A 23,743-nucleotide genomic window follows, 5' to 3' on the forward strand; every position below is an offset into this window, starting at 1 on the left:
CCCTCCAGTTGGGACATGGAATTCTGAGGTTGGGGTTTCTGAGTTTAACAGCTTCTTTTAAAGGCAGCCTGTGGGGGAGGGGTAGCCTTCCTGGTCTCAAGGGCGTCTGTAGACACCTGACAAGGTTGTCCTTTCCATACTGGTCATGGGGCACGGCAGCCTGCTGGCCTCCCTGTGTCTGGTACCCCTTCTCCGTAGCACCTGAGCTGGGAGGCAGGGGGAGGGGGAGGCACAGCTCCCCAGTTCTCAAGCCTGGAAGCCTGGTCCTCCCCACTGGGCTCCCCAACATGAAATGAGAGTTTTTTTCCTAGATTTCTCCCCAAGCCTCAAAAGTCCTGATCTTTTCAAACAACCATGTCCTCTTTCTGTTCACGAGTGGAAGCAATTTCAAGGGCTAAGGAGGGTGTGCGGGCAGCGCGTGCTCGGCCCCGGGCCGGGGGTTGGTGTGGGGCGGGGGTGTGAAGGGGTGAGCACAGAACTCCCTGTCTCTGGGGACGTTGTGGGCAGAGCTGTCTGGGTGGCAGCAGGGGGTACTCCTCACTGGCCTTGGTGGCGGACCCCGGGGGCAGGACCCACCTCACACTGGGATGAACTTGGGCGATTCTGCTCTCCCTGGAGCCCTGGGGCCCAGCTGTAGGCCCTCTCCTCCAGGAAGCCCTCTCCTCCAGGAAGCCCTCCAGCATCCAAGGCTCCATCCTGCCCTTGTCCCCAGGCCCCCTGCCCAACTGATAGAAATCAGGCTGGAAGAGGTCCTAAGGGAGTTTATTGCCAGTCTGTGCCTGGGGGCCACGGTCACCAGGCTTTGTCCATCTTTGGGGGCATAGGCTGCCTCCAGAGGACCAGGAGGACAAGGAAGTTGACGGCGAACTGCACGTGGCCGAAAACGGGGACTCCGAAGCTGTGGTACAGGAGGCCTCCCAGGGTGGGCCCCAGGGTTCGGGTCAGCGGCTGCACAGAGGCGCAGAGGCCCAGCATGGTTCCTACAGGGAGGGGAGGGGAGGGGAGGGGAGGGGAGGGGAGGGGAGGGGAGGGGAGGGTCGAGTTGGGCCGGGCCGGTCTCTCAGCATCACTGCCCCAGCCGCCCATGGCCTTGACACAGCTACAGCTTCCCTGTCTCCCCCGCCGCCCTCCACCCCCCACTCCCTCTCTGCAGACCCCCCAGCCACGCAGGGGGAGCACTGGGCCCTCTCGGATGGGGAGCTGAGCCTCTGCCCTGCTCCAGAAAGTTCCCAAGCACAGGAGGAGCCTGTGCTCCTACAGGGCCCCAGGTCATGGGCCAGGCCCAGCCCCGCCCCCCCAGGCCTGCCTGGGAGGTGGCATCCCAGCCAGGGGCCTCCGAAGCACCGCGGTGAGGGCTGGGCTGGGGTACAGGGTGGGCCACCACACACCCCTGTCCCCCGCACGGCTCCCGCCCTCACGTGGACTGCAGGGAACTCCCCCCAGGGCGGGGGAGGGGCTTCGGGGCGCTCGAAGGGCCTGCACCTGCTTCTCTGCACCCACTTCCCGGGCTCGCCTGGCTGCCTGCACCCCTCTTACCTGACACCCCTACCTCCACGCCCCTCTGGTCAGCTGTGCCCTATGTGGGCCACCAAGCGTGTGGCTCCTGTCAACACTGACATCTGCCCCGAGGGCCCCAGGCTCCAGGGGCTTCACAGCCCTCCGCTCTGGGAGCTGGAAAGCCCTGCCCTTGGGTCAGCTGGGCATGGCCTGGCAAGGCCCCGCCCAGGCTCAGGGCCAGGGTAGGGGGAATTTCAGAGCAGCCTCTCCCGACGCCCACATGCCCTGCAGACACCAGGGAGCAATTACCGCCCCCTCTGTGGTTTCCGGTTCCCAGGCTGGTGCTGGGAACCGGCTCCTGGCTCCTTCCAAGCTGAGGGATGGTGCCTCTGGCACATGGGGCCCTGGTGGCCTGGATCTGCTCCTCCCTCCTCCCTCTCAGGCCCTGCCCGCATCTCTCCAGGCCTTGTTCCCCTCCTCTCTCCTCCTGGCCTCTCACACCTGCCAGCCCACAGCCTCCAGGAAGCCCTCCAGGACCAGTCTAGCCTCCCAGGACCACAGAGCCGCAGGTCTGGCAGGCCTTGGGGGTCCCCAAGGCAGTCCTGAGAAGAGGCCTTGTCCAGCAGCCTCCCCATTTTCATCAGGGCCTCTAGACCTCAGTCTGACCTTCCCAGACAGGCAGGTAGATGGACGGAGGGTCAGCCAGGGCCCTGAGCTTTCTAGCCCTGCTGCCAGGGAGGGCGGTCTTTGACCGCAACGGGCCCACAGGAGCCCTTGACCTTGACCTGCACCATGCCTGGGGCAGCACGGGGGCAGAAGCCTGGGCAGCATCGGGCCCAGGGACCCCCAGTCTGGATGGGAGACTCCTTGCCCTCAAGAAAGAAGGCCAGGTGCAGAGTAGGGGGACTGCGGGTCCACGTCTGGGGGCGCCTGAGTCCCACTGGGTGGCCCCCGGGCAGCAATCACTCACTCACTCGTTCACTCAGGAGGCACCTGCACATCCCATGCGCAGGGAGGGAACAGGAGGTGCTCCCTGTGCTAGCCACCCGCTCTGGCCTCTAGCCATTCTCTGCCCATGCTTCAGAGCCAAGCCAGCCGCCACCTCCAGGAAGCCCTCCTCCCCTCCCCCAGGCCTGGCCCTGGGCTGATCAGCAGGGCCTGGTGCAGGGTTGGCTGGGCCTGGCTGGGCTGGGTGGTGGGCAGGATTCTCTCCTGAGCCCTCTTGCAGCCCACCGTCCCCACCCTGCCCACTCAGACCCCCAGCCGCCCACCCTACTCAATGCCCACTGAGTCCAGGCAGGTCCTACATCTGGGCAGCTGCTTTGCCCGAAACTGCTCAGCAAGCTTCCCAGAGAGGAGGGCCGGGGTCTCCCCAGGGCCTGCCCCTCACCCGGCCCGGGATGCCGCACTCACCCGTGTCTGAGGCCGAGACGGCCTTGGTCAGCATGCTGTCGGTGACCACGTTGAGGGCACACAGGCTGAAGACCAGGCCAGGCATGAGGAGGCAGAAGTGGAAGACATTGGCCATCAGCGCCTGCCGAGGGGCAGAGCAGGGGCCACGGTCACGGGGGCCTCGCGGGACCAGGGTGGGACTGCCCATCCCTGAGGTCCCACTGAGGTGGCCCTGGGTCGGGGTAGAGGGGACCAGGGGGCCCAGGGGCTCAAGTGCAAACTGGGCACCGGCAGAAGGTCAGGGGAGCGGGCCTGGGACCCTGCTCTTTGCGGGGCAGCCAGAGGCGGGAGCTCTCACCATGGCCAGTCCCACCACGCTGAAGACCAGCACGCTGGCCCGGAGCAGGGCTCCCTCAGAGAAGTGGCCGCTCAGCCACCCGATGACCAGGCCCTGGAAGACCTAGGTGAGGGCGAGAGGGTGGCGGTGGGCGCAGCCAGGCCTGGGGAGGGGGTCTGGGCTGCGGCCAGCTGCGGGACCTCCCCCACCTGCAGCCCCTGGGGCCACTGCCACCAGCCACAGCAGGCGGCAGGCGCGGGGCACAGGGGTGGGCCTGTGGTACCCACGATGGCCTCAACGTCCCAGGGGAGACGGGGCCAGCAGCCTGGGCGCTCTCGCACACGCGCGCACCCACGCACGTGCATGCACGCACACACACCCACGCACGTGCATGCACACACAGGCACACACACGCGCACAGATGCACGCGCACACATGCACGCACACGCATACGCACACGTACACGCACCTGCGCGCACACACACGTGCACAGCCAGCCACTCAGAGGTCCGAGTTCCACATTCAAAACTAATCTCTGCAGTTTCAGGCCTGATAAACATTTTAATCAAAGGGCTGGCTAACTCCTGACGGGGGTGGGGGAGGCCATGGCTTAACGGTGCAAAAAGCTTCTTTGATAGGAAAATGTTCACAGTGTGGCCCCGACTCCAGCCCTGGGGACCCTTGGGGCCCTGGGAAGCCCCCTACCGTGTCACCTGGCCCCCATGTGCCCCATCCTGGCCAATCACTCGTCCTCAGCCCCCTCTTTGGCTGTCTCGTCTGGGAGGTGGGACCTGCCCCATTCACAGATGGGGAGACCAGGGCACAGAGGAGGGGGGGCTGGATTGGGACCCGAGCTCAGAGCCCTGGTGCCCATGTGGGGTGGCCCTCCCAGCTGGCCCTATGGAGGCCTGTCCTCAGCAGGCGGGCGCACCAGCTACTGCCAACTGGGGCCAGGGACTGGGCCAGGAGCCCTGTGTCCTCCACATCTCAGGAGGCCACCGCTCCAGCTACAACTGGGTAAACTGAGGCCCAGAGGGTGGACGTCACTTGCCCGAGGTCCCAGAGCTGGCCAGGAGTGGGGCTGGGGTGGAGACCAGTGCGGTGGACTTGTCCTGAGCCTGGGCAGGTAAGCAGGGGGCAACCAGTCTCCCCAGATAACCCCCACTGTTGCTCAGCCCTCCACTCCCAGCTCTGTCCTCCTGGCCGCACCCCCCTCACCCGGCCCCAGGGTCAGCCAGCCAGGAGCCAGGTTAAGGTTAAGGCTCCCCTTCCTGCCCTCGTGGGGGTGGGAGGAAGGGCCCAGAGCAGGGACACCCTTGACGCTGGGCATGTCACTCAGAGAGCAAACCCAGCCCTAGGCCATCCCCCGGCCAGGGTGAGGCTCCCTATCTGGTCGCCTGCCACCTCCACCAGGCGGACAGGAAGTGCCCGGGCGCAGTGGGTTTGGCGCAGCACCCCCTGCGGCTGGGGGTCAGGCCGGGGGCTGGGCCCTGTGACGGGGCGGGTGCAGCCCTGCGGAACAGGACGGACCACTCTCCGAGCTGCCTGCCTGGCAAAACGAAACTGTCTCAAACCAGAACCAAAGACGTCCTTCTTTAAAAAAAAAAAATCCTACTTTCACACTTGCTTATCTTTGTTTTGTTTGTTTAAAGGGAAGATCTACTTGGCAAGTGCCTTTTAGTGCCCTACACCCGAGAGGAAACCACCAAACCAGGAGAGAGATTTAAATCTGCCTCAGCTTTTCATACAGACCCGGAGACCAGGACTCTAATGTACTGGGGTCATCTTTCCATTTTCCCATTAACTTAAACAAAGCCTAAACTTTCGTGCCTTGCGGGTTATTACATGAAACTAGAGCTACCAAACACACCAGAAATTTCACTTTCTCTCAACCCTCCCATCTGGAGACCCTGTCTGCTCACCTGTCCCGCTCCCCCCACCCCCGCCCCGCCCTGGCCCGAGCCACCTCCACCTCCCCGGAGGTCACATCAGCCAGAAGCACCCAGTTCCCCAGCAGGGGGCTAGTAAGACCACATCCAGCCTCCAAACGGTCGCACCCACTCCGAGTAAATCTGAGTAAATCTGGGTCCTTCTTGGCCTTGCAGACCACCCCCCACGCATGTCTTCAGAGGGCAGCCCTCTCCCCTCAGGCCGGCCCAGCCACCCCAAGGCCTTTGCACCTGCAGCCCCTCCCTGTCTGAAGTTCTCTCCCTCCAAGCCTCTCCGTGGGCCAGTGGAGAGCCCCTACCAGCCCTAACCCTAACCCTAACCCTAATCCTAACCCCATCTGAAGCAGCATTTCTGCCCCTCCAAGGGCCCTGATTCTCCTTTGAGGTTTTGTCGCCCCTGACACACCAGATGCGCCGGTGGTTGGGGGCTTGCCTCCGTCTCCCCCCGCCACCCCGTACGACGGAAGCTCCCCATCACTGCAGCGGCGCTGTGTCTGGGGCACAGATGAAGGCCGAGTGGGGGGCCCTCGCAGGGGGGTCCTAGAGGGACAGAGGGCTGCCAGCCCCCCGGGGGGAGGGTGACCACCATCCCCTCGGGTTAGGACCATCCGGGCTGCCACCCCCTGAGACCCCAACCCCAGTGATCTCTGTACACAGGGGGCTGGAAGGGGACGCTGGTGGGGGGGATCGCCCTTGGGGTCAGGCGGCAACCACACCTCAGGTGGGGCAGGAAATGGTCTGCAAGGGAAGCAGCAGGTGCAAGAGCAGCTGTGGGGGACCAGGTGGGAGGCATGGTTCACCCAGCGGCGGGGCCGCCTCCCCGGACCCTCGGTGACCAGCTCTACCCTGGCCGGGGGGGGGAGGGAGGCACCCGACGAAGGTGGCTTGGGCCTCCCCTGCAGACGTATCTCAGGGCCTCAGCTGCCTCCACCTTCCCTCCGCTGAACTTAGGGCCTGGGGCCTGGCGCCCCTCACCGCTCTGTGGGCTCCCTGCCCTCCCCAGGCTCCTCCACTCGGTCGGCCTGTGTTGGGGTCCCCAGCGCCCCACCCCCAGGCACTTTCCCGAGTCCCACCACTGCTCTCCAGCCCTGTCCGCCACCATCCTCACAGGTGCTGGAGCCCAGGCCCGTCTCGGGCAGGCCCACCCTCACCCCCGACCAGGCCAGAGGCTACCAGGGTCTGTCCCTGAGGGTCTCGAGGGGTCTGCCGGCTTCAGCCAGGCTACGGGCTTGGTCTCCTGGTCCCGGGGAGCCCAGGACAAGCTCAGGCTGGTGCTCTGGTCCCAGGCAGGCGGGAGCAGCCGTTTAGTTTATTTTAAAAATTATTTTTTATTTTTAAGAATTGTTATTTATTTCTTTCTGGTCGCAATGCACGGCTTGCGGGATCTTAGTTCCCTGACCAGGGATCGAACCTGTGCCCCCTGCAGTGGAAGCATGGAGTCCTAACCACTGGACCGCCAGGGAATTCCCGGGAGCAGCCGTTTAGAAGAAAGCTCCAGTGGCCCCCAATTTAGAGTATTATTATTGTTGTTGTTGTTTTCTGTTTACCTCTTTTCCGCCACCAGGCTGGCACTTCCCAGCCCACCCAGCTAGGCCCTCTTGGCCCACGGTGGGGTGGGGTGGGGGGCCAGCCCCTCCCAGGAGTGACTATTTTAGAACCAGAGTCTAGACCAGTCCTGGGCCCAGAGGCACGGGCAGCAGATGGCCTGGAGGTGCTGGGAATGCCACTCGCTTCCGGAGAGCGTGAGCTCTCTCCCCCGCCCAGGCAGATCCCAGAATAGCCCCTCCTGCGCTCCGGCTGTCAGGCAGATGTCCCGGGTGGCGGCTGCACGTCGCCACCTGTCCCCGCCACGGTCACACGACCGGCGGGCAGGCGGGCGGGACGCAGAGCCCGGCCATTCTCCTTGTAATGCGCCCCACCACTGGGGTCTGCCCCCCTTCCTGACCTGTCCACCGCCGGCGCCCAGACGGACACTCGGCGGACCATGGGCCTCCGCCGTGTTTCCCAATGGGAGGCCAAGGGCTCGCCAGCCTCCACTGTGGATGAGTCTCTCCTCTCCCCTTTCAGACGGGACCTCCGGGCAGATGGGTGGGCAGACAGACCCAGGCGTGGGAGCCGCGAGCAGGGAGAGGAGGACAAGCCAGAAGCTAAGGTGTGGATGGAACACCCAAAAGGCGGGCGTGCAGGACGGCACCTGCGCTGCGGAGAAACCGAGTGCCGGTGGTCTGTGAGGTCCTGGGACCCCAACACAGGCCGACTGCCCAGAGGACCCTGGGAGGGCAGGGAGCCCACAGAGCATGGGGTGCCGAACCCCCGCCCACCCTGTGTGCCCGGCACCCACTCACCATCTGCAGGACCCCGAAGAAGGACATGAGGTAGCCGGCCTGGGCGGCCTCCAGCTGAAAGAAGTCCATGGAGATGAGGGAGAACATGACCATGAAGAGCCCTGGGTGAGGTGGGGGGTCAGGGGTGAGGGGTCAGGGCTGCGCAGCTGTGCCCACACCTGCTCCCCCTGGCAGGTGACCATCACGCTGCCAGGGGCTTGGCCGCGGTGACTGGCTCAGGGAAGGCCAACGTGAACCTTCTCCGAGGTCGTCCCTGGCAGGTCTGCCCCGTGCGGCTGCTGTGGGCCGTGACCAGGAAGGGGCCAGAAGCCGCCCCATGCACACGGTGGCCAGAGCCCAAGGCCGTCTGGGGTGGAGGCTGGGAGATGGGGGACCCCGGGCTGATGATGTAGGAGGATTTGGCCCCAGAACTGATGTCGGTGACCTGGGTTCCCGTCACTGTGCCCCACTGAGCCATCCTGAGTCACAGATGGAGCTGGGAGGGGGGCTTGCCCAGTTTGCCAGGACAGAGAACTTCCTGGGCCGAGGGGTTAACCCTTTGGCGCCAGTGTGGGAGCACCTGAGCTCCTGTCAACCGTGCCTCGCTGACTTGTCCTCTGCACTGCTCCCCTGGTTGGAGGACCCCAAACGGGGGCTCTGAGCGGTCGCTACTGGGCACGACTGTGGTCAGGGATGCCCCCAGTGCCACCGAGAATGTGTGTGTCCACCTGCAGGCGTACCGTCCTTCCCACCTCCCGGACTGTCCTGAGAGGCCCTGGAAGCCACAGGCCCGGGCAGCGAGACCTTCTGTAGAGCAGGGGTAACTGGGGCCCGAGCAGGGCCCTGGGGGGCAGGAGGGAAGGACGGAGACCCTCACTTCTTCCTCCTCTGGCCTGTGCAGCCACATCTGCATGAACCAGTGGGCTGTCACCCTCTCTGGGACAGATGTGACTGGATAGGGCCCAGGGGAGTCTCGGAGCGTGGGACACAGGGCAGAACGAAGGGGTGACGCGCGGGCTGCGGACCTCCGTCTCCGCGGCCCCGAATTCTCAGCCGCTCCGGGCTCTGGACGCTGGCCGGGCAGCCCGGGACTCACCTGAGGGGAAGCCGCAGATGACCTTGACCAGAAACACCGGCAGGACGCCCGGCTGCAGCAGCAGGCAGGTGATGGCCTTCAGGTCAAACAGGCTGGCCTCGGGTTTCCCTGAGGCACGCGGAGAGGCCACCATAGCACCGGACAGCCCGCGCCCCACGGCCCACTGGGTGTGGAGGAAGCGCTCCTGCTGCGGGCGTCCCACACCCACCGGGGATGTGAGCTCCTCCTCAGAGTGCCTCCCCCCAGCCCCGCCGTGAGCCCCGGGCAGCTCATCACACTCAGGACCGGGCCTCAGGCCCTGCGGACCCTGGGGACCTGTGAATTCAGGGGGCGCAGCCTGGCCTGGACCTGGGCTCCACGTGATGGAGGCTCTCGCTCCCCAAACCCGCGTGACCAGGGCAGCTGCTGCCTGCCTGGCCCTGGACCCGGGCGACGGCACGACAAGGCTGGTGAGGCAGCCGTCGGCCAGGAGCGGCCGCTCTTGGTGTCTGCGAGCGGCCACCTTACCCTGATCCGGAGGACGCTTGGGTGCCACGTCATAGCCTCCCAGCTGGGTGCGGCGGTGCCCCCCTGCTTGCCTCTCTCAGGTTCTCCTATGCCTCGGCCCTTTTCCTCTGTCCCTTTGCAGGCCGGGCCCCCACCCAGGCCCTCCCTCTTGACTCTTTCTGGGCTGTTCCATCACAGCCATGGCTCAGGGGCCTCCTGTCCCAGGTGGGTCTCTCCAGAGCTCTCGGTCACCGGGCCATGAGGCATGGGGTCCCACTCTGTGCCAGGCCAAAGTGGCTGGGCTGGGACGCCCTGGAGGGGACCGCCCTCTGGAGCCCTGACCTCTCCTCGTGGGGCCTGGGAGGCACGTTGAGCCCACAAGCCCTAACCTGACTGTGCTCTGCCCCCCGCCTCGGCACCCCGCCCCGGGAGCTGTGCTCCTGAAGCCAGCACCCTCACGTCCGCCCACACAGCACAGTGACTGACTGCTCTGGGCCTCAGGATCCTGGCTCACCATGCCCACCCCATCCCAGGTCCCTCCTGGTCCTTCTCAGGCTCAGCTCCAGTGGTGTCCGAAGCTGGGAGATGCCCAGCATCCTGGAGGGGCCCAAGGAAGAAAAGAGGGCTTGAGTGGCCCCGAATGCCCCAGGCCCATTGCCTGGAGCACACCCCTCTGCCCCCGCAGATGAAAAGCCACCAGGGATGCTTTGGCATATCGTGGTCTTGGCAAACCCTCCCTGAAGGGTGGGCCGGGCTGGGGGAGGCCTAGTCCGAGGTCCAGGGTGCTGGCTGGTGGGAGGGGAGGGCTCACACTTCACACTGGCCAAGCATCCAGAAGCGGCATACCTGGTGGGGTGTAACCGGTGAGGTGTGTCTGGTAGGGTAGACCCAGCGGGATGTACCTGGTGGGGCCTACTTTGTGTGTATCTGCTGGGGTGTGTCTGGTGCAGCTTACCTGGCAGGGCAGCCTGGGCATGAGCGCTGGCCCCTTTGGTGCTGGTGGGGATGCAGGTGAAGCTGAGAATGGCTCCCAGGAGGTTGACCACAAGAGCCACGATGACCGGACACTGAATCCTGTGAGCGACAGTTGTGGTCACACAGGGCTCAGGCCCCAGGGCACAGGTGTCACCTGCGGCACCTCCCCCACCTACCCCTTCAGTCACACTCAGGCTTTGACAGCTGAGAACAGCTCAAACCCCACCACTCATGTCCTCCCAGGCTTCGATCTGGAGGCCAGGCCACGGGACCCTCAGGGCACATGAATGAGGTGATGAATGAAGAAACAGAGGAAGCTCTTGCCTTCCCGACCCTCAGGCTGTGGATACAGCATACGGGTCCTGGCGGCCTCTGAGGATGGGTGGCAGTGGGAGCCGGAATGTGAGCCCCAGAAGGGCTGGGCAGGGGCCTGGGGCGGGTGGCGATTCTCCAGGGGACGTTTGGCTCCCAGGCTGCTGAGGCCCCCGAAGGACCGGGCTGCCGCGCGGTGTGCGCCCACCGCCCCCCACCTGGGCAGGGGTGTTAGAGGCCTGGGTGCCGTGCTCCGTGGAATTGGACCCAGCAGGGAGGATGTTCCCCAGACAACCCTGGCAGCGCCAAGGCTCCTCCCCACCCTGTAGAGCAGGAGACTGAGGCTCCCGGGGGAAAGGGCCCCGTCCCCAGAACCCTCAGCCCTCCGGCCTCTGGGGGGACTGGAGGGGCCGCCTGGGGTGGAGGAGGGCGGCTGAGAAAGTGACCTTCGCCCTCGGAGACTCAGGTGAGGCAGGGTGCTGGCTCACGGTGAGCAAAATGCCAGGTGGCACTGGGGCCAGGGCACCAAGAGGGGCCGGAGAGACGGGGGCTGACGTGCCCGGTGGGCAGGGGCTTGGGTTTGAATCTCAGCTCCACCCACCCACGTGGAAGACTGTGGGACCTCCTGCAGCCCCATCTGCGTCCTGGGGATTGTCATGCCTCCTTCCCCTCCTGGGGGAGGACAGGCCTGCACTTAGGGGGCCTCAGGAGCAACCCACCACCACTTCCTGGAGGGGGAGGGGCAGGCTGGGCCCATGGGGTAGGGGGGCGTTTGGCCCCCCGATAAACCTAGGACACAGCCCTCAGGGCGCCTTCCCGCCTGCCCACAGCGGCACCAAGGGCCGTGACTCAGGCACTCCCCTCAGCTGTCACTTCTGAGGAAGCATTTCCCCTCCATGAGTCACTACAAAGAAACTCAGCCCTCGACCTCTCTGGACCGCACAGGCAGACCTCGGCCTCCAGCTCCAGGCAGCCCGAGTCACCTGGGGACAAAGGCACTGGGGCCTGGCCCCTCTGACTGTCACCGTTTCCTCCTGAGGGCTGGAGGAAGACAAGGAGTGAAACAGAAAATTCATACTGAGCCAGGCTGCTTCGACCGCCAGGCCTGTGCCCAGCCGAACACCCTGCCCCTCTGAAGCACAGAAAACTCCTATACATCCTGCAAGGGCCCTGTGAGGCCCTGCCCCTCTTCCCCAGTGGGCGCCCTGTCCTCTGAGAAGGGCTTGCTCTACTCCAGGGCCAGTATCCGCCCCCGAAGGCAGGTGGGCCTGGGTGGGACCCTGTGCCGAGACCCCAGTGGGCATCGGAGCGTAGACTAAATGGACGACAAAAGTCCTGCCCCAGACCTTGTCAGTGTCCTGGGAGATGCCCTCCGCACTTTCACACGAGGCAGCCACAAGCTGCCTGTGACCTTCCTCGGAGTTCAAAGAGAGGACTCCCCCGCCCCCACTCCACCACAGGTGCGCACATGCGCACACACCTGCACACATACACGTGCATGGCTCCTGCGGGAACCCCAGGCAGGGAAGCCAGTGGGGACTCCAGTACCAGAGAATGGGCCTCGGCAGCCCCTTGTTTCTGGGGCTGGGACCTGCCCCGGCTCACACAGTTGGTCAGTGCTGCAGCCGGCACTGTCCACTCTGCGTGTGCCACCGACCTCTCCCCTCCCACACGGGCCCATCTCTGGCCCCCAAGCCGATACCCACTGCCCAGGATGCTGGACATTTGGGCTTTCTGGCGGCAGGGGTTCCGGACAAGTGGGCGTGTCCATTGGCTGCCAGGTGGGAAGGGTCAGAGGGCACCGGACCCCAGAGTGAGGCCTCTGCTGGGACCCAGGGGAGGGATGAGGCCGGGTACGGGCCCCGCAGGCCAGCGTCAGAGAGAGGGGTCCTTTCTTCAGGACTGTGGCCTCAGAGGCCCGCACGTCACTGCTCCGGGCCTGCCTGGGCAGGGACAAAACCAGCTTTCTTTGCCAGATGCCCCGGAAGTGCGTGAGAGCAGAGGCGGCCACTTAGATGGCTATTTTGGGAGGCTGGTGACAAGTGAGGGGCGGGTGGCAGGGAGCCAGGCCCCTTCTCCAGAGACCTCTCCTGTCCCTGTGTGGTGGCCAGTGAACCGAAGGGGACACGGGGACCCTGGGGGGCCCCGGGAGGCCGTCGGGGCCCACAGCTGCCCCAGAGGAGGCTTGGGTGTCCTTCCCCACCCAGAGTGCTCTCCGACTCCCCCGGACAAAATGCCAGAAACGAAAGTGGACAGATGGGAGGAAAGCGTGGCAGCCCCGGGTCCGACACGGGGGCCTCCTCGGTGGGCACGCCCTCCAGCCTTGTGCCCCTACCCACTGCTGCTCTGTCGTCCGAGACACAGCTCGGGAGCCCCTCCCCAGGGGCCTTCAGTCAGCCCACCCCCAGAGACTGCCTCTGGCCCTGGGGACCTCTGGGACGCCAATCGCGCAGGATGGGGCTCTGGGCCACCTGTCCACTGGCTCATCGGACTGTTTTTACAAACTGAGCACTGACCATGAGGCAGGCACTGTTAGCGTGTCTTTGTCCACCCACCCCCTTTTATTTTTGGTTGAATGCATGGACGGGAGACTGGACGGATGGACCCATGGACACCCTGAAAGGGCCCCGGGCCAGACTCAGGGCACCCGAATTCTCTGTCCCTTCTCTGTAGCTACCCTGCTGGGTGACCTCCTTTCCTCAGATGCAGATGAGGGCTAGACTCACAGGGGCTACCCTCCTGGGACCCCCTGTCCCACACCAAGGCTGTCCTGGAGGCAGCCCACCCCGAGTCCCACCGAGGGAGGCCTCTGGAACTGACCGCGGCTGCCACCGGCGCTGGTCAAACGGCAGCGGCCACAGACGCCACTTTCATCCTTATCTCGAGGGCCCGGAAGTTCCTCCTGACGTTATCAGGAGAGTGGTGGGCGTGGCCACCTGCCACCCCGTGCGGACTCTGAGACCGATGCCATCCGTCCCCTGCCCGGCTTGGAGGGGACAACTCCTCCTGAAGCTGGAGCTGCCCTCCCCGCCTGCTCCAGGGCTCCCAGAGGGGATGGCACTCGGCCAAGGTCCCCCGGCCTGGCCACAGGTGGGGCTCAGGGCCTCCCGGGCTGCGTACCCCTGTCCTGTCCAACCTGAAGGGCAGGCTGGGGTCAGCTGGCTTCATGGGAAGCCTGGCCGTGCGGGGCTCCGGAGAGGCACCGGGCATCCAGCCTGAGCTTGGGGGGCAGAAGCCCCCCTGCCTCTCCTGATCCACAGTCCGTGGCCCTGTGGCTAGAACGGTGTCTAAAAATGGACGTCTTGTGGGTCCACTCCGTCTTGTGGGATGTCAGTCCCCCTCTGGTTTCCGAGTCCCAGAAAAAGGCCCTAACGTTGTGTCCGGCCTAACCCTCTGCAGCCCTCTGTGTTCCCTGAGCATCTGCCCACACAGGCCTCCAGGCAAGCCCCAACCTCCTTCCTGCCCGGGGGCCTTTGCACGGGCTTCCCCTCTGCCTGGAACACTGTCCGGCTGACAGGTCTAGGTGAGGTTCCCAGCCCCACTACTCTCAGCCATTTGTGCTCTGTCCATGGACCTCCTAGTGCCTGAAACACCCAGGTTCTGTCTGCAGGGGCGGCGCAGGCCCCGGGGTGGGGAGGGGAGACAGCAGGCCTGGCTGGCCCCGCACACCCTCGGTGAGCCATCTCGAGCACCAAGTGGGGTAGGCGGCCTGGGTGACCCATGAGTCACCCCTGTCCCAGAGCCGCTCAGGGCAGCCCTAGATGTCTACTCATTAACTCCAGGGAAGCTGCCGTGTCACTGGGGTGGAAACCTTCCGTCAGCAGGATAAGGGTTTCCCATTCCCTCGCCCGGACCAAGATACGGTTACGAGATACGGTTCTCGGGTCGACTGGCTCCCCCCAGGCCTCCAGATAAGCAGCGGGGTCACACCAGCCGAGTCAACAGGGCCCGCTGGGTGCGGCGCAGGGCTGGGGTCAGAGCGGGGCCACACGCTGGCCAGTTAGTGCCCAGGAGGGCCGGCCGGTGACACTGAGGCCCCGGTTTGCCTGACCTCTAGGGTCTGTGGCTGAACCTAAAGGAGCGGCCACCCTGGTGGGCCACCTCCGGGGCGACAGACTTTGGGGGCTGGACTGCGGGCCCAGCTGTACCTGTGGCCTGTGTGCAGCAGCCCCTCAGCGCTCAGAGGAGCAGGGGGTCCTGCAAAGGACCCCCCACACACTAAGTCCAGCCTTCAGGTCTTGGCTCTGCCTGATCCCACCATCAGCGGCGTCTGACCGGTGGCACCCCCCCTCAAATCCCTGAGCACCCCCGACCCGGGACCCAGCTCTGGTGGGCTTAGCAGGCTGGTGCCGCCCACCCCAGAAACAAACGGCCCACTTGGGGGAGGGGATGATAGAGGCCTCCCCAGGCTGTGAGGTGCCAGGCTCAGGGACATGAGTCACAGAGCTGCCCCCTCACCTGCTAAATGACTCAGGGCCCAGGTCTGGGTCCTCCATGGGAGCTAGGCCTCCCAGCCCTGAGCTCCAGACTGGGCCCAAACCAGTTATACCACTACTCAGCCCACGGCAGTGGCTGCCAAGGCCACTTCCTCCTTCCACCTGCTTCCCAGCAGGGGGTGGGGCACGGCTAGGGACTTTAGGGGCCTTTAGGGGACCGGGGTGGAGGTGGGCAGGGAGGAGCGGCCAGGGAGACCTCACACCGTGCCTCAGTTTTGATCAAAGAAGGGGGGGCGGGAATGTGGCTTTTACATCTCGCCTGGTCCTTGCCAAGAGATAGAGCAGGCTGCGGGCCAGCAGAGAGGCTGGACAAGGGAGATGGGGCATCTGCCCTTGCCATGAGGCGTCAGGGTCCTGGAGCCCACCTTCCCTGGGCCTTGGATGGGGACTGGGAGCTCCATGGGGGAGTCTTACCCTCTCCGGGGCCTCGGTTTCCCCACCTGTCAAAGGAAGTGTATACGGCGCCTTAGATCTTGGGATGAAAGAAGGGAAGCTAGTGGGATGCTCAGAAAGGCGAGGGCAGGGGTGGGGGTGAATTTGGAGGCTACTGGGAGGGAGAGGGAAGTGCGTGTGCCTTCTGGGTCAGCAGCTGGGCTGGAGAAAAGGGCAGGAGGGAACGTGGGGTGGGGCTGGCCAGAGGAGGCCTCTGTGTGTGGGGGGGGGGGGGGCGGGCGGGAGGGGCGCTGGCAAGGTGAGGAAGGTTGCCCTGGGCCCACAGTAGCAGGTGGCTGGGCTGGGAGGTGAACTCGGAGTCTGGGCGCTGAGAGTCCCGGTGTGAGGGGCAGCTAGCGGGGCTCCTCCCTGCCCCGTCTCTCCCTTCCCAGCACCCTCCTCACGCCCCTGGTGCCCCTCCTTACCTTGCAGCCCCTGACCCTCTTTCTTCCCTCCCTGGGGACACAGAGGCCCTCTTTCTCTTGACCCTGGTCCATCTACCAAATCAGGCTTCCGCCCTCATCGCACACGGAGAGAGGCGGCCCTGGCTCAGGAGGAACCCGTCACAGGCTCAAGGTCCCATCCTTGACCCACACGCCTGGATGTCTCCCTGGATCGCCCTCCCTTCTGGTCCTCCTGGTACCTTTTCCTGATTCCCGACTTCTAACATGAAGTGCCGGGCACCAGCCTCCATCTTAAGCAGTTCGCAGGGCTAAGAAACCACCCACTCGAGGACACGGCCCCACTGTCCTCCAACTCAGACTCCCACACCCAGCCACCCACTCTGGGGTTCCTTCAAGTGTCTACTGAGCACCAAACTCATCCTGACGGAGACCCAACTCCCGCTGGCACCCTGGCAGCTCGGATCTCAGCAAGGCCCTCGGCTCCCCCAGGGCCAGCCCCAGAGTCTGGGCACGGCCTTGAGTTCACACTTACACCCCAGCCATCAGCAAAACCAAGCCAGAACCTGCCCCTGCCCTCTCCCCACCACGGCCATCCCTTGTCCAGCTGCCATCCTCTCCCACCTGGACCGATTCAGGAGCCCCCTCTCTGGTCTCCCTGGGGTGGCCCTAGCCTCCACATTCTCGACACAGCAGCCAGGTCATCCCCTGCCCCTGCTCATCCCTCCCAGGGCTCCATGGTCTGACCCACTGCCCACCCCTGCTCCTCCACTCCAGCCACACGGGTCTTCTCGCTTCCCCAATCTCAGGGCCTTTGCACTTTGCTATCTCTTTGCCTCCCCAGATGTCCTCCAGCCTGACGTTACAGGAATACACATCATGTTCATTTCATCTGAGGACTCGGCTGTCCCGTTCACCACTGTATCCCAGAACCTGGAATCCCAGGGGCACTTAATAGGTGTTCAATAAACATCGATGGGGAAACGAATGAAGCAGTCCTGCCCTCCGCACCCCCGCCTCCTGCTCACAGCACTCAGCAGAGCCGGCCACCCCCAACCCAGCTCTGAGGAAGATGACAGGGAGGGGGTGGGGGGCGGAGGACTTGAACAGACCTCCCTCGAGAGAGGGAGCTGCCTTGACAAGGCCACTGTGCCCTCCTGGCCCCCAATCCCTGGGGCTCAGCCATCACCCGGCTCCCAAGTCTGGGGCTGGTCTGGGGGCACTCAGGGAACCTGGGGAAACTAAGGCCCCCAGGGGTCCCGGCATAGGGTCATTCAATATGGCAGGGCCAGGTGCTGGCCTCATGCTGAGTGCACGCGTGTGTGGTTCAGACACCAGGAAGGCCCCTCGCCTGAATGGAGGCCCAGGGCAGCTCATCCAGGCCCAGGCAGGGTGGGCGGGTCACCAGCTGGCACAGGGCCTCCACCCACAGCTGGGCCGGGCACCTGCCCCCCCAGAGCAAAACCAAAGTCTTGGGCCTGAATGAAGGTTAAGGTGCAAAGTCCATTCCTATGTAGGAAGCTGGTTTTGAGTGGGTGTTGGAGCGCCTGGGGGGAGGAATGGGGGTGGGGCAGCATAGGGGGCAGCAGCAGAAACGGGGTCTTTCTCCCTGGCCAGGCAGGGCCCCTCCAGGGCCAGGTGTCCTAAGTCCAAGGGTATGCACCCCTAGGGCCGCTGGAACAGACGGCTCTGTGCAGCCCCACTGCAGGGTCAGTCCCTGGAATGGGGTCCACTCTGCAGACCACATGTGAGAGCTGCCGCCCACGGGCTCTCAGGACGCTGGGCAGGAGCTGAGTTTAGCCCCCGGACCCCTGGGTGCGCAAAACTGGGGGGGGGGGCGGGGTGAGGGCAATAGACACCTTTAGTTCACACACACTAGCTTTTTACCCCCCGCAAGCCACCCTCGCTCCTTCCAGAGGCAAGGGGTCTGGCTGCCCACAGCATCCCCATCGCAGGGAGGTGACGGCACCATCACCCCGCCCCCAAGGCCTGCCGTCTGGTTCCTTTAGGTTCAGCGTGGGACCTTCCAGGAACGAGCTGCCCGAGCGCACGGACCTGGCGGGACTGCAGCGTGCGGCGACGGCGCCCCCAGCCGGCCGCCCCACCCACGTCTTCCGGCCCCGCCCACGTCTTCCGGCCGCGCCCACGTCTTCCGGCCGCAACGCCACTGCTGGCCACGCCCGTCTGCCGGCCGCACTGCCCCCTGCCGGCCGCGTCCCCGCGGGCCCTGCCCACCACTCCTAGCTAAGCCCTCGGACCCCGCCCACCGCAAGGCCACGCCCCGGATGGCCACCCCCAGCTGTAGGTTCCTGCAGGTCATCCTCCCATGGACCCCACCCGCTCAGCGTGCACATGGGGAAACCAAGGCCCGGAGAAGTGGCGGGGCTGGGCCGAGGGCCGGAGCGCGGCGCAGAACCGACCCAGCCTTGGCCGTCCTGACCCACACCCACACCCCGCGTCGTCGGCCCGCCCCCTCCTCCCCCCCGCCCACGACCGGGTCCCCGCCCCGGACACTCACCCGCACGTGCTGCTCAGGGTCCCGCCGAGCAGGGAGCCGAAGATGACGCCAACGCCGAAGCACAGACCCAACCGGCCCAGGGCCGCGGGCCGCTTCTCAGGCGCAGACAGGTCCGTGATGACCATCTGGGCGGCTAGGGGGTGGGACGGGGGGCTGACAAGCGCGGCCCCGTCGCCGACCGTCTTGTGGCCTATGGACCCAGTCCACGCCTCGCCATCCCCGCACCCCAGACGCGACCCACAGGCCACGCCCTCACACCACTCCACTCCTCTGACCTGCCCCCTCCCCCAGCCAGCCCCCACATCACCCGCGGGACCCCGACCTGCCCCCAGGCCGCGTGCTCCCCACCCTGGTCGCGGCACAGGCCACACCCCATCATTCCTCACCTCGGACCTGCCCCCTTCCGCGGGCTACGCCCCCGCATCACCCCTCCATCCCGGTCCTGTGCTCCAGCCTAGACCAGCACCCTGGGAGTGGTCTCCGCCCCAACCCCTGGCTCAGGCCACGCCCACACCAAGCTCCCCCGCCTCCCTCCGCTCCCACCCTTGGCCCTGGCTATTCCGACCCGTTCCCGCCCCCCCACCCATAGTCTTCCAGCAGGCCGGAAGGCGCCCTACCTGGCCCTACCTGGCAGCGTGTGCATGAGGGCGCCAGGCAGGCGCGAGGCAAAGAGTAAGGCCACGCCGGGCAGGGCCGGGCTGCAGGCGGCCGCCAGGAGCAGGTAGAGCGCTGAGGACGCCAGGAAGGAGAGCGTGAACGCTGCCCGCGCCCCGCGCTGGTCTGCGAACCTGGGGGCCCCACACCTGTGACCCTCACAGGCGTGAGGCAGGCTTCCCGCTCCTCTGCCCCACACCCACCCCTTGGGACTGCCGGGGAACCGGGCCGCAGTGCTCCCCCGGGGCTGATCAGGGAGGCCCGGTGCTGCAAGGGTGGGCGGGGGCGCCCGGGGCCCTGCTGGGCCTGTTTCTCCATCCTTCCAATGGGGCAGTTTTCAGTGACCTCGGGGGGGTCTGGCCCACACGGTCATTCCCACGCCTATGTGAATAACTTGTGGGATGCAAAGGGACCACGGGCATGTGCTTATTTTACAGAAAGCGCTTCCCAGGCTCAAGCCTGGGAAACCGCCCCCCCTCACCCCTACCCCGGAGCCCCTGCTCTGTCCGATGTTACCGGGTCTGGAGACCCTTCTTTTCTGTGGAGTAACTCTAGAAATCTGACTCCTGCCACGTTGATTTGTCCACGGCAGGCTTTGCGTGAGGATGTCTGCTGTCACGTCCCTGAGCCCAGCGCCCCCGCTGAGACCAGTGGGAGTTTGGGGGGTTCCAGTCCCCAGAATATTCTTTTCCAGAAAAGTTGCTGGTGGGACCCCCCGGCTTAGTGGGGCAGGGCATTTATAGCCACGAGGGTCTCACCAATTAAATCCTCTCTCTGGGTCTGGCCACAAACCAGAATTCGTGGAAGTTAGGGGTGGGGATACCCTGGGAGCAGGGGCTTAACCCAGCCTTAAAGGGACTAAAGCCGCTCTGTGCCTCGGGCTGGCCGTCCGTGAAGCAGGGGCTGCTGTCTCTCTAGTGGGGCCCAGTGTGAGGTTTGGGAACCTGGCATAACCCAGGCCATGACCTCCAAAGGGCGGGCCTGGATCATCATGGGATGAGGGCCCCCAAACTTCCCTGCCCCATGGTACCTGCCAAACACGGGCCCGCCCAACAGCTGAAGCACGCCAAAGATGGTCTGCTGGTAGCCGAAGGCGACAGAGTCCAGGCCCAGCCTCCGGGACAGGTACTGAAACATAGGCAGGGTCCATGGGAAGGGCCTGGGAGGATCCCAGCATCTGCAATCTGGGGTCCTCCATGGGCAGGGCGTAGGAGGGGTAGCCCTGAGCAGGGTGGGAGGGAATTGAGGGTCTGGCTCTGACCACTCCGCAGTGCACCTGGGGCGACCCGTGGCCCTGGGACTCAGCGGCCCTGGGGTAAGCGGCTGCTTATCTTGTAGCGGGGAGCCCAACAGGGGCTTTGGGTCCAGGCTCCAGGGACTCGGTACTCGGTGAAGGCAGTTGCTGGCCCCTCCTTCCCCTCTTTGGGGTACACCTCAAATGGGCGAGGGCAAATCCTTTTACTCTGGCTCTGCACGTGGTGTCTAAAAGCAACTGGAGCTCAGCACGTCCAGAACTGACTCCCGGTCTCCCTCCAAGACCAGCTCCTCTGCTCCACTGTTGATGCTTCCACCCTTCCAAGGGTTCCGGTCCAAATCCGCAGTGTCATCCGTGAGCCCCCTGTTTTTCGCACACCTGTATCCCATCCATCAGCAACTCCTGGGCTCAGCTCCTTCTCCCGTCTCCAGCACTTGTCCCACTGCTGCCCCAAGGCCCTTGCACTGGCTAGCTCACCCTGTGTCTCTTTTAAGGCTTTGCTCAGGGTCGCCTTCTCAGGGAGGCCCTGCTGACCCCAAGCCTGCCACATTCCTCGGCACCCCCAGCGCCCTTCCTGCAGCACAGTCTAACTATGCATTGTTTACTGCCGGTGGGTGTCACCAACGCTCAGGACCGCCAGCGGCAGGGGCGTGCGTTGCACTCTGCGGTATTCTGAGTTCTGAGACCAGGTGCTCAGAGTGCCTGCGAGCATTTGTTGAACAAACACATGCGTCTCTTGGGAGAGCCAGTGGGAGGGGAGGTGGCACCAACAGCTGCTCTGTGCCCCGCGTGCCAAGGATTTCAACTGTTCTCTCATCGCCCCAGCACCAACTCTCCAAGGGAGGGATGGTCGTCACCCGTGTTATGATGAGAACAGCAAGGCACCTGCCCTGGCCACCTGGCTGCCAAGGAGAGGAGAAAGGGCTCAGACGAAGCCATTCGGTGGAAGTGAGCTGGGCTTGGGAAGCGGGGGAGTTGGGCTCACTGTCTGGCCAGGGAGCCCTGCCAAGGCCGGAATTGTGACAAAGGCAATACCCGCTCCCACCCAGATCCCCAGGCCCAGGCTGCTCATCAGAATCTCCTGGTGAGTGGCCAGTGGCTAGTGCCATGGTCCCACCCGGACCAGACAGATAAGGATCCCTGGGGCTCTGGGTCTTCCGAAGTCCCCTGGGTGCTATTGCCCCAGGAGGGTGAGACCCCACAGAGCGGTGTTGAATGAATAAACAAGAGTGCACGGAGGAGGAGGATGGGTGCCCGGGCCCAGCAAGCCACAATGGCCACTTAAACCAAGGGGGAGCTATGGCCGGGCAGAGTTCCAGATCCAGGGAGGTGGCAGAGAATAAGCTGGATCAGTCCTGCCCTCACATCCTGGTTGGAGAGACAGAAGTAATCTAATGCCATGAAGTACAATGTGGGGTGTGGGCAAGCTGCGTGAGGACGGACCAGCCAGCATGGGAGGGCAAGTGACTCCGGGCACCTGGCAGGTGTTGGAGGGAGGGCCCCGCCTCGGAGGAGACCAGAGCAGAGGCCTGAGTGGGACTAGGAAGTGAGTTGAGCAGGTGTCGGGGTGGCGGGCCAGTAGGGCAAATGCCCCCAGGTGGGGCGGGAGGAACAGCGCTAGGGCAGCCGTGGGGAGGGGGCTGTCATGAGGACAGGTGGTGGTGCAGCCAGAGCCCAGGACATGCTGAAGGGGGGCGTCCAGAGGCATAGTTCCCAGGTGCCTTAGCTTAGCTCCAGCGTGGCAAGGGGCCCCCAGCGAGAGGAGCCTGGGCAGCATAAGGCCCGACCCCCGGCCACCACCAGGGCGGAGATGGAAGGTGAGAGGGACGGTGGGGGCATGCCGGTGGCCAGGCTGCCTGTGGAGGGGTACTCACTGGCATGATGGAGAACTGCATGAAGAGGCAGGTGAGCTCCAGGGCTGCCAGCACGTACATGAGCAGCATGACCCAGGGCAGGTCCAGAGTGCCAATCCCGCTGGGGGACTGGCCCTGGCCCCTGGAGGCCCTGACTTCCTGCATCCTGGGCAGGCGTTGCTGGGAGACCCTGTAGGGATCCAAACAGGAGGCTGGGGGAGCGGGCAGGGGGCAAAAGTCCTGCTGTGCTGGGCAAAGGTGCTGAGTCATGGGGCAGGAGGCAGGCGGCCCTGACAGGGCCCGTGGGAGAGGACGGGGATGCCGGACGGGGCATCTCCAGCCCCTCGCCGTGTGACCTAGGGCCAGTCTGGCTCTTGGAGAAGACCACAGGGGCTCTCCCCCTCCACGACAGACAACTCTGGGTCTCTGGGCACACAGCCACCATGGAAGCAGAGAGAGGGACCCTCCCCCCCAGCATGGGCTGGTCTCAGTGCCCCATTTTTAGAGGGAAACAGAGGCCCAGAGTGGTTGCCGACCGCGGCTCAGGTAGGTGACTCCTGTGGGTGAGGGGCTGGCTGGGTCTCTGTGCTGGGGAGTTGGGGGGTCTTCAGGCCCACAGTGCACCCTCCCCCCCGGCACTACGGAGCGGCTTTCAGCGTGCGGCCTACTTTGCCCAGTTCCTCCAGCCAGAACCAGAGGGGCTTCTGGAGTGGCCTGGGGGTGGGGTTGGGCGACAGCTCAGCCTTGCAGGCCCCCAGCGGGGCAGCTCCGCCTCACCTCTGGCTGCGGGGCCCTATCTGCTCCCCCAACCCCATCGGCTGGATGAACACCCGGTACGGTTGAGGGTTGAGCCGAAGGGCGGCCTTCAGAACCTGGGCCAGGGGTGGGGATGGGGTGACACCAAGGAGGGGACCCGGGGTGCGGGGAGCTTGGCGGGGAGCGGGCCAGAGGCTGAGAGCAGCGGGTCAGGGGCACCCGGCTGGCAGGCGCTCGACACCGCGCGGGATGTGGGTCAGGGGCCGCCCTGCTGGAGCGAGCTCGGGTACCTGCCTTCGCAGGGGTCAGCTTGGGCACCGTCCTGGTGAGGCGAGCCCTCCTGGGGTGAGCTCCGGCCTGGCCCTTCCGGGGCAGGGCTCGGGCACCCGCCCTCTCGGGGGACCTGGGACACCCACCCTCCAGGGGTGAGCTCCCCCGCCCCGGAGGCTGAACCCCACCCCCTCCCGGCCTCCGCACTCTCATTGGCCAAACCTGACACGCCCCCCGAGGGCCCCGCCCCACTCCGCGGCGCCGGACCCTAAGCCGCCTGCTTTGCGCGGACCGGCTCCCTCCAGCTTTTCTCCCAGGTCCTCGGGGGAGGCGGGAACTCAGATCTCTCGAGCAGCGCTGGTGTCCGGTCCGGGCTTGGGGTGGGCAGGGTGGGGAGGCGGAGGGGGCGGAGGGACTCGAGGCGGGCTGGGAAGAAGGATGGGAGGGGGAGGGGTGGAGGGAGGGGTGGGGGCAATGCTTGTCTTGCCCCCCGGCTTGCCCCCAGCCTAGGGCCTGCAAAAAGACCCAGAGGAGGGGCAGGGAGACAAGAGCATTTCTGGGAACCGCTCCTGGGCCCCTCCCCCCCAGAGCAGGAGGCTGCTGGGAGTTCCTGAGGCGCCGGTTTTCCTCATTTCACTCTGCGGCGACCTCACCGGCTTGGTCAAGGCCATCAGAGCCCCACGGTGTGCAGGTTCACATGGCTTTACGCTGACCCTCCGCGGGACCGGGCGGGGCCCCCT

General features: G+C 65.2%; 1 protein-coding gene across 1 annotated transcript; it reads right to left on the bottom strand.

Moving 5' to 3' along the window:
• Window positions 1-741: 741 nt before the first annotated feature.
• On the bottom strand, window positions 742-23,063 carry SLC22A18 (solute carrier family 22 member 18). Its single transcript, XM_068555058.1, has 11 exons — window positions 23,024-23,063; window positions 21,999-22,167; window positions 19,900-19,997; window positions 18,843-19,003; window positions 18,216-18,348; window positions 10,037-10,155; window positions 8,596-8,703; window positions 7,521-7,621; window positions 3,248-3,349; window positions 2,911-3,031; window positions 742-980 (listed from the first exon to the last, which is right to left on the bottom strand). Exons 2-11 carry the CDS (start codon window positions 22,140-22,142, stop codon window positions 793-795), a joined length of 1,275 nt encoding a protein of 424 aa, XP_068411159.1. The 5' UTR covers window positions 22,143-22,167; window positions 23,024-23,063; the 3' UTR covers window positions 742-792.
• Between the last annotated feature and the right edge of the window lie 680 nt (window positions 23,064-23,743).

Source organism: Eschrichtius robustus, chromosome 11 (assembly GCF_028021215.1).
Source record: "Eschrichtius robustus isolate mEscRob2 chromosome 11, mEscRob2.pri, whole genome shotgun sequence".
In the NCBI taxonomy this organism is placed as follows: Eukaryota; Metazoa; Chordata; class Mammalia; order Artiodactyla; family Eschrichtiidae; genus Eschrichtius; species Eschrichtius robustus.

Bases quoted from the DNA above. Each gene is read 5' to 3' on its own strand.
- SLC22A18 (XM_068555058.1), bottom strand. From the start codon at position 22,142: ATGCAGGAAGTCAGGGCCTCCAGGGGCCAGGGCCAGTCCCCCAGCGGG. The intron at 19,998-21,998 runs GTGAGTACCCCT...CCTATGTTTCAG, and splicing joins TGCAGTTCTCCATCATGCCA to TACCTGTCCCGGAGGCTGGG. The intron at 3,032-3,247 runs GTGAGAGCTCCC...GCCCCTCGGCAG, and splicing joins GCGTGGTGGGACTGGCCATG to GCGCTGATGGCCAATGTCTT.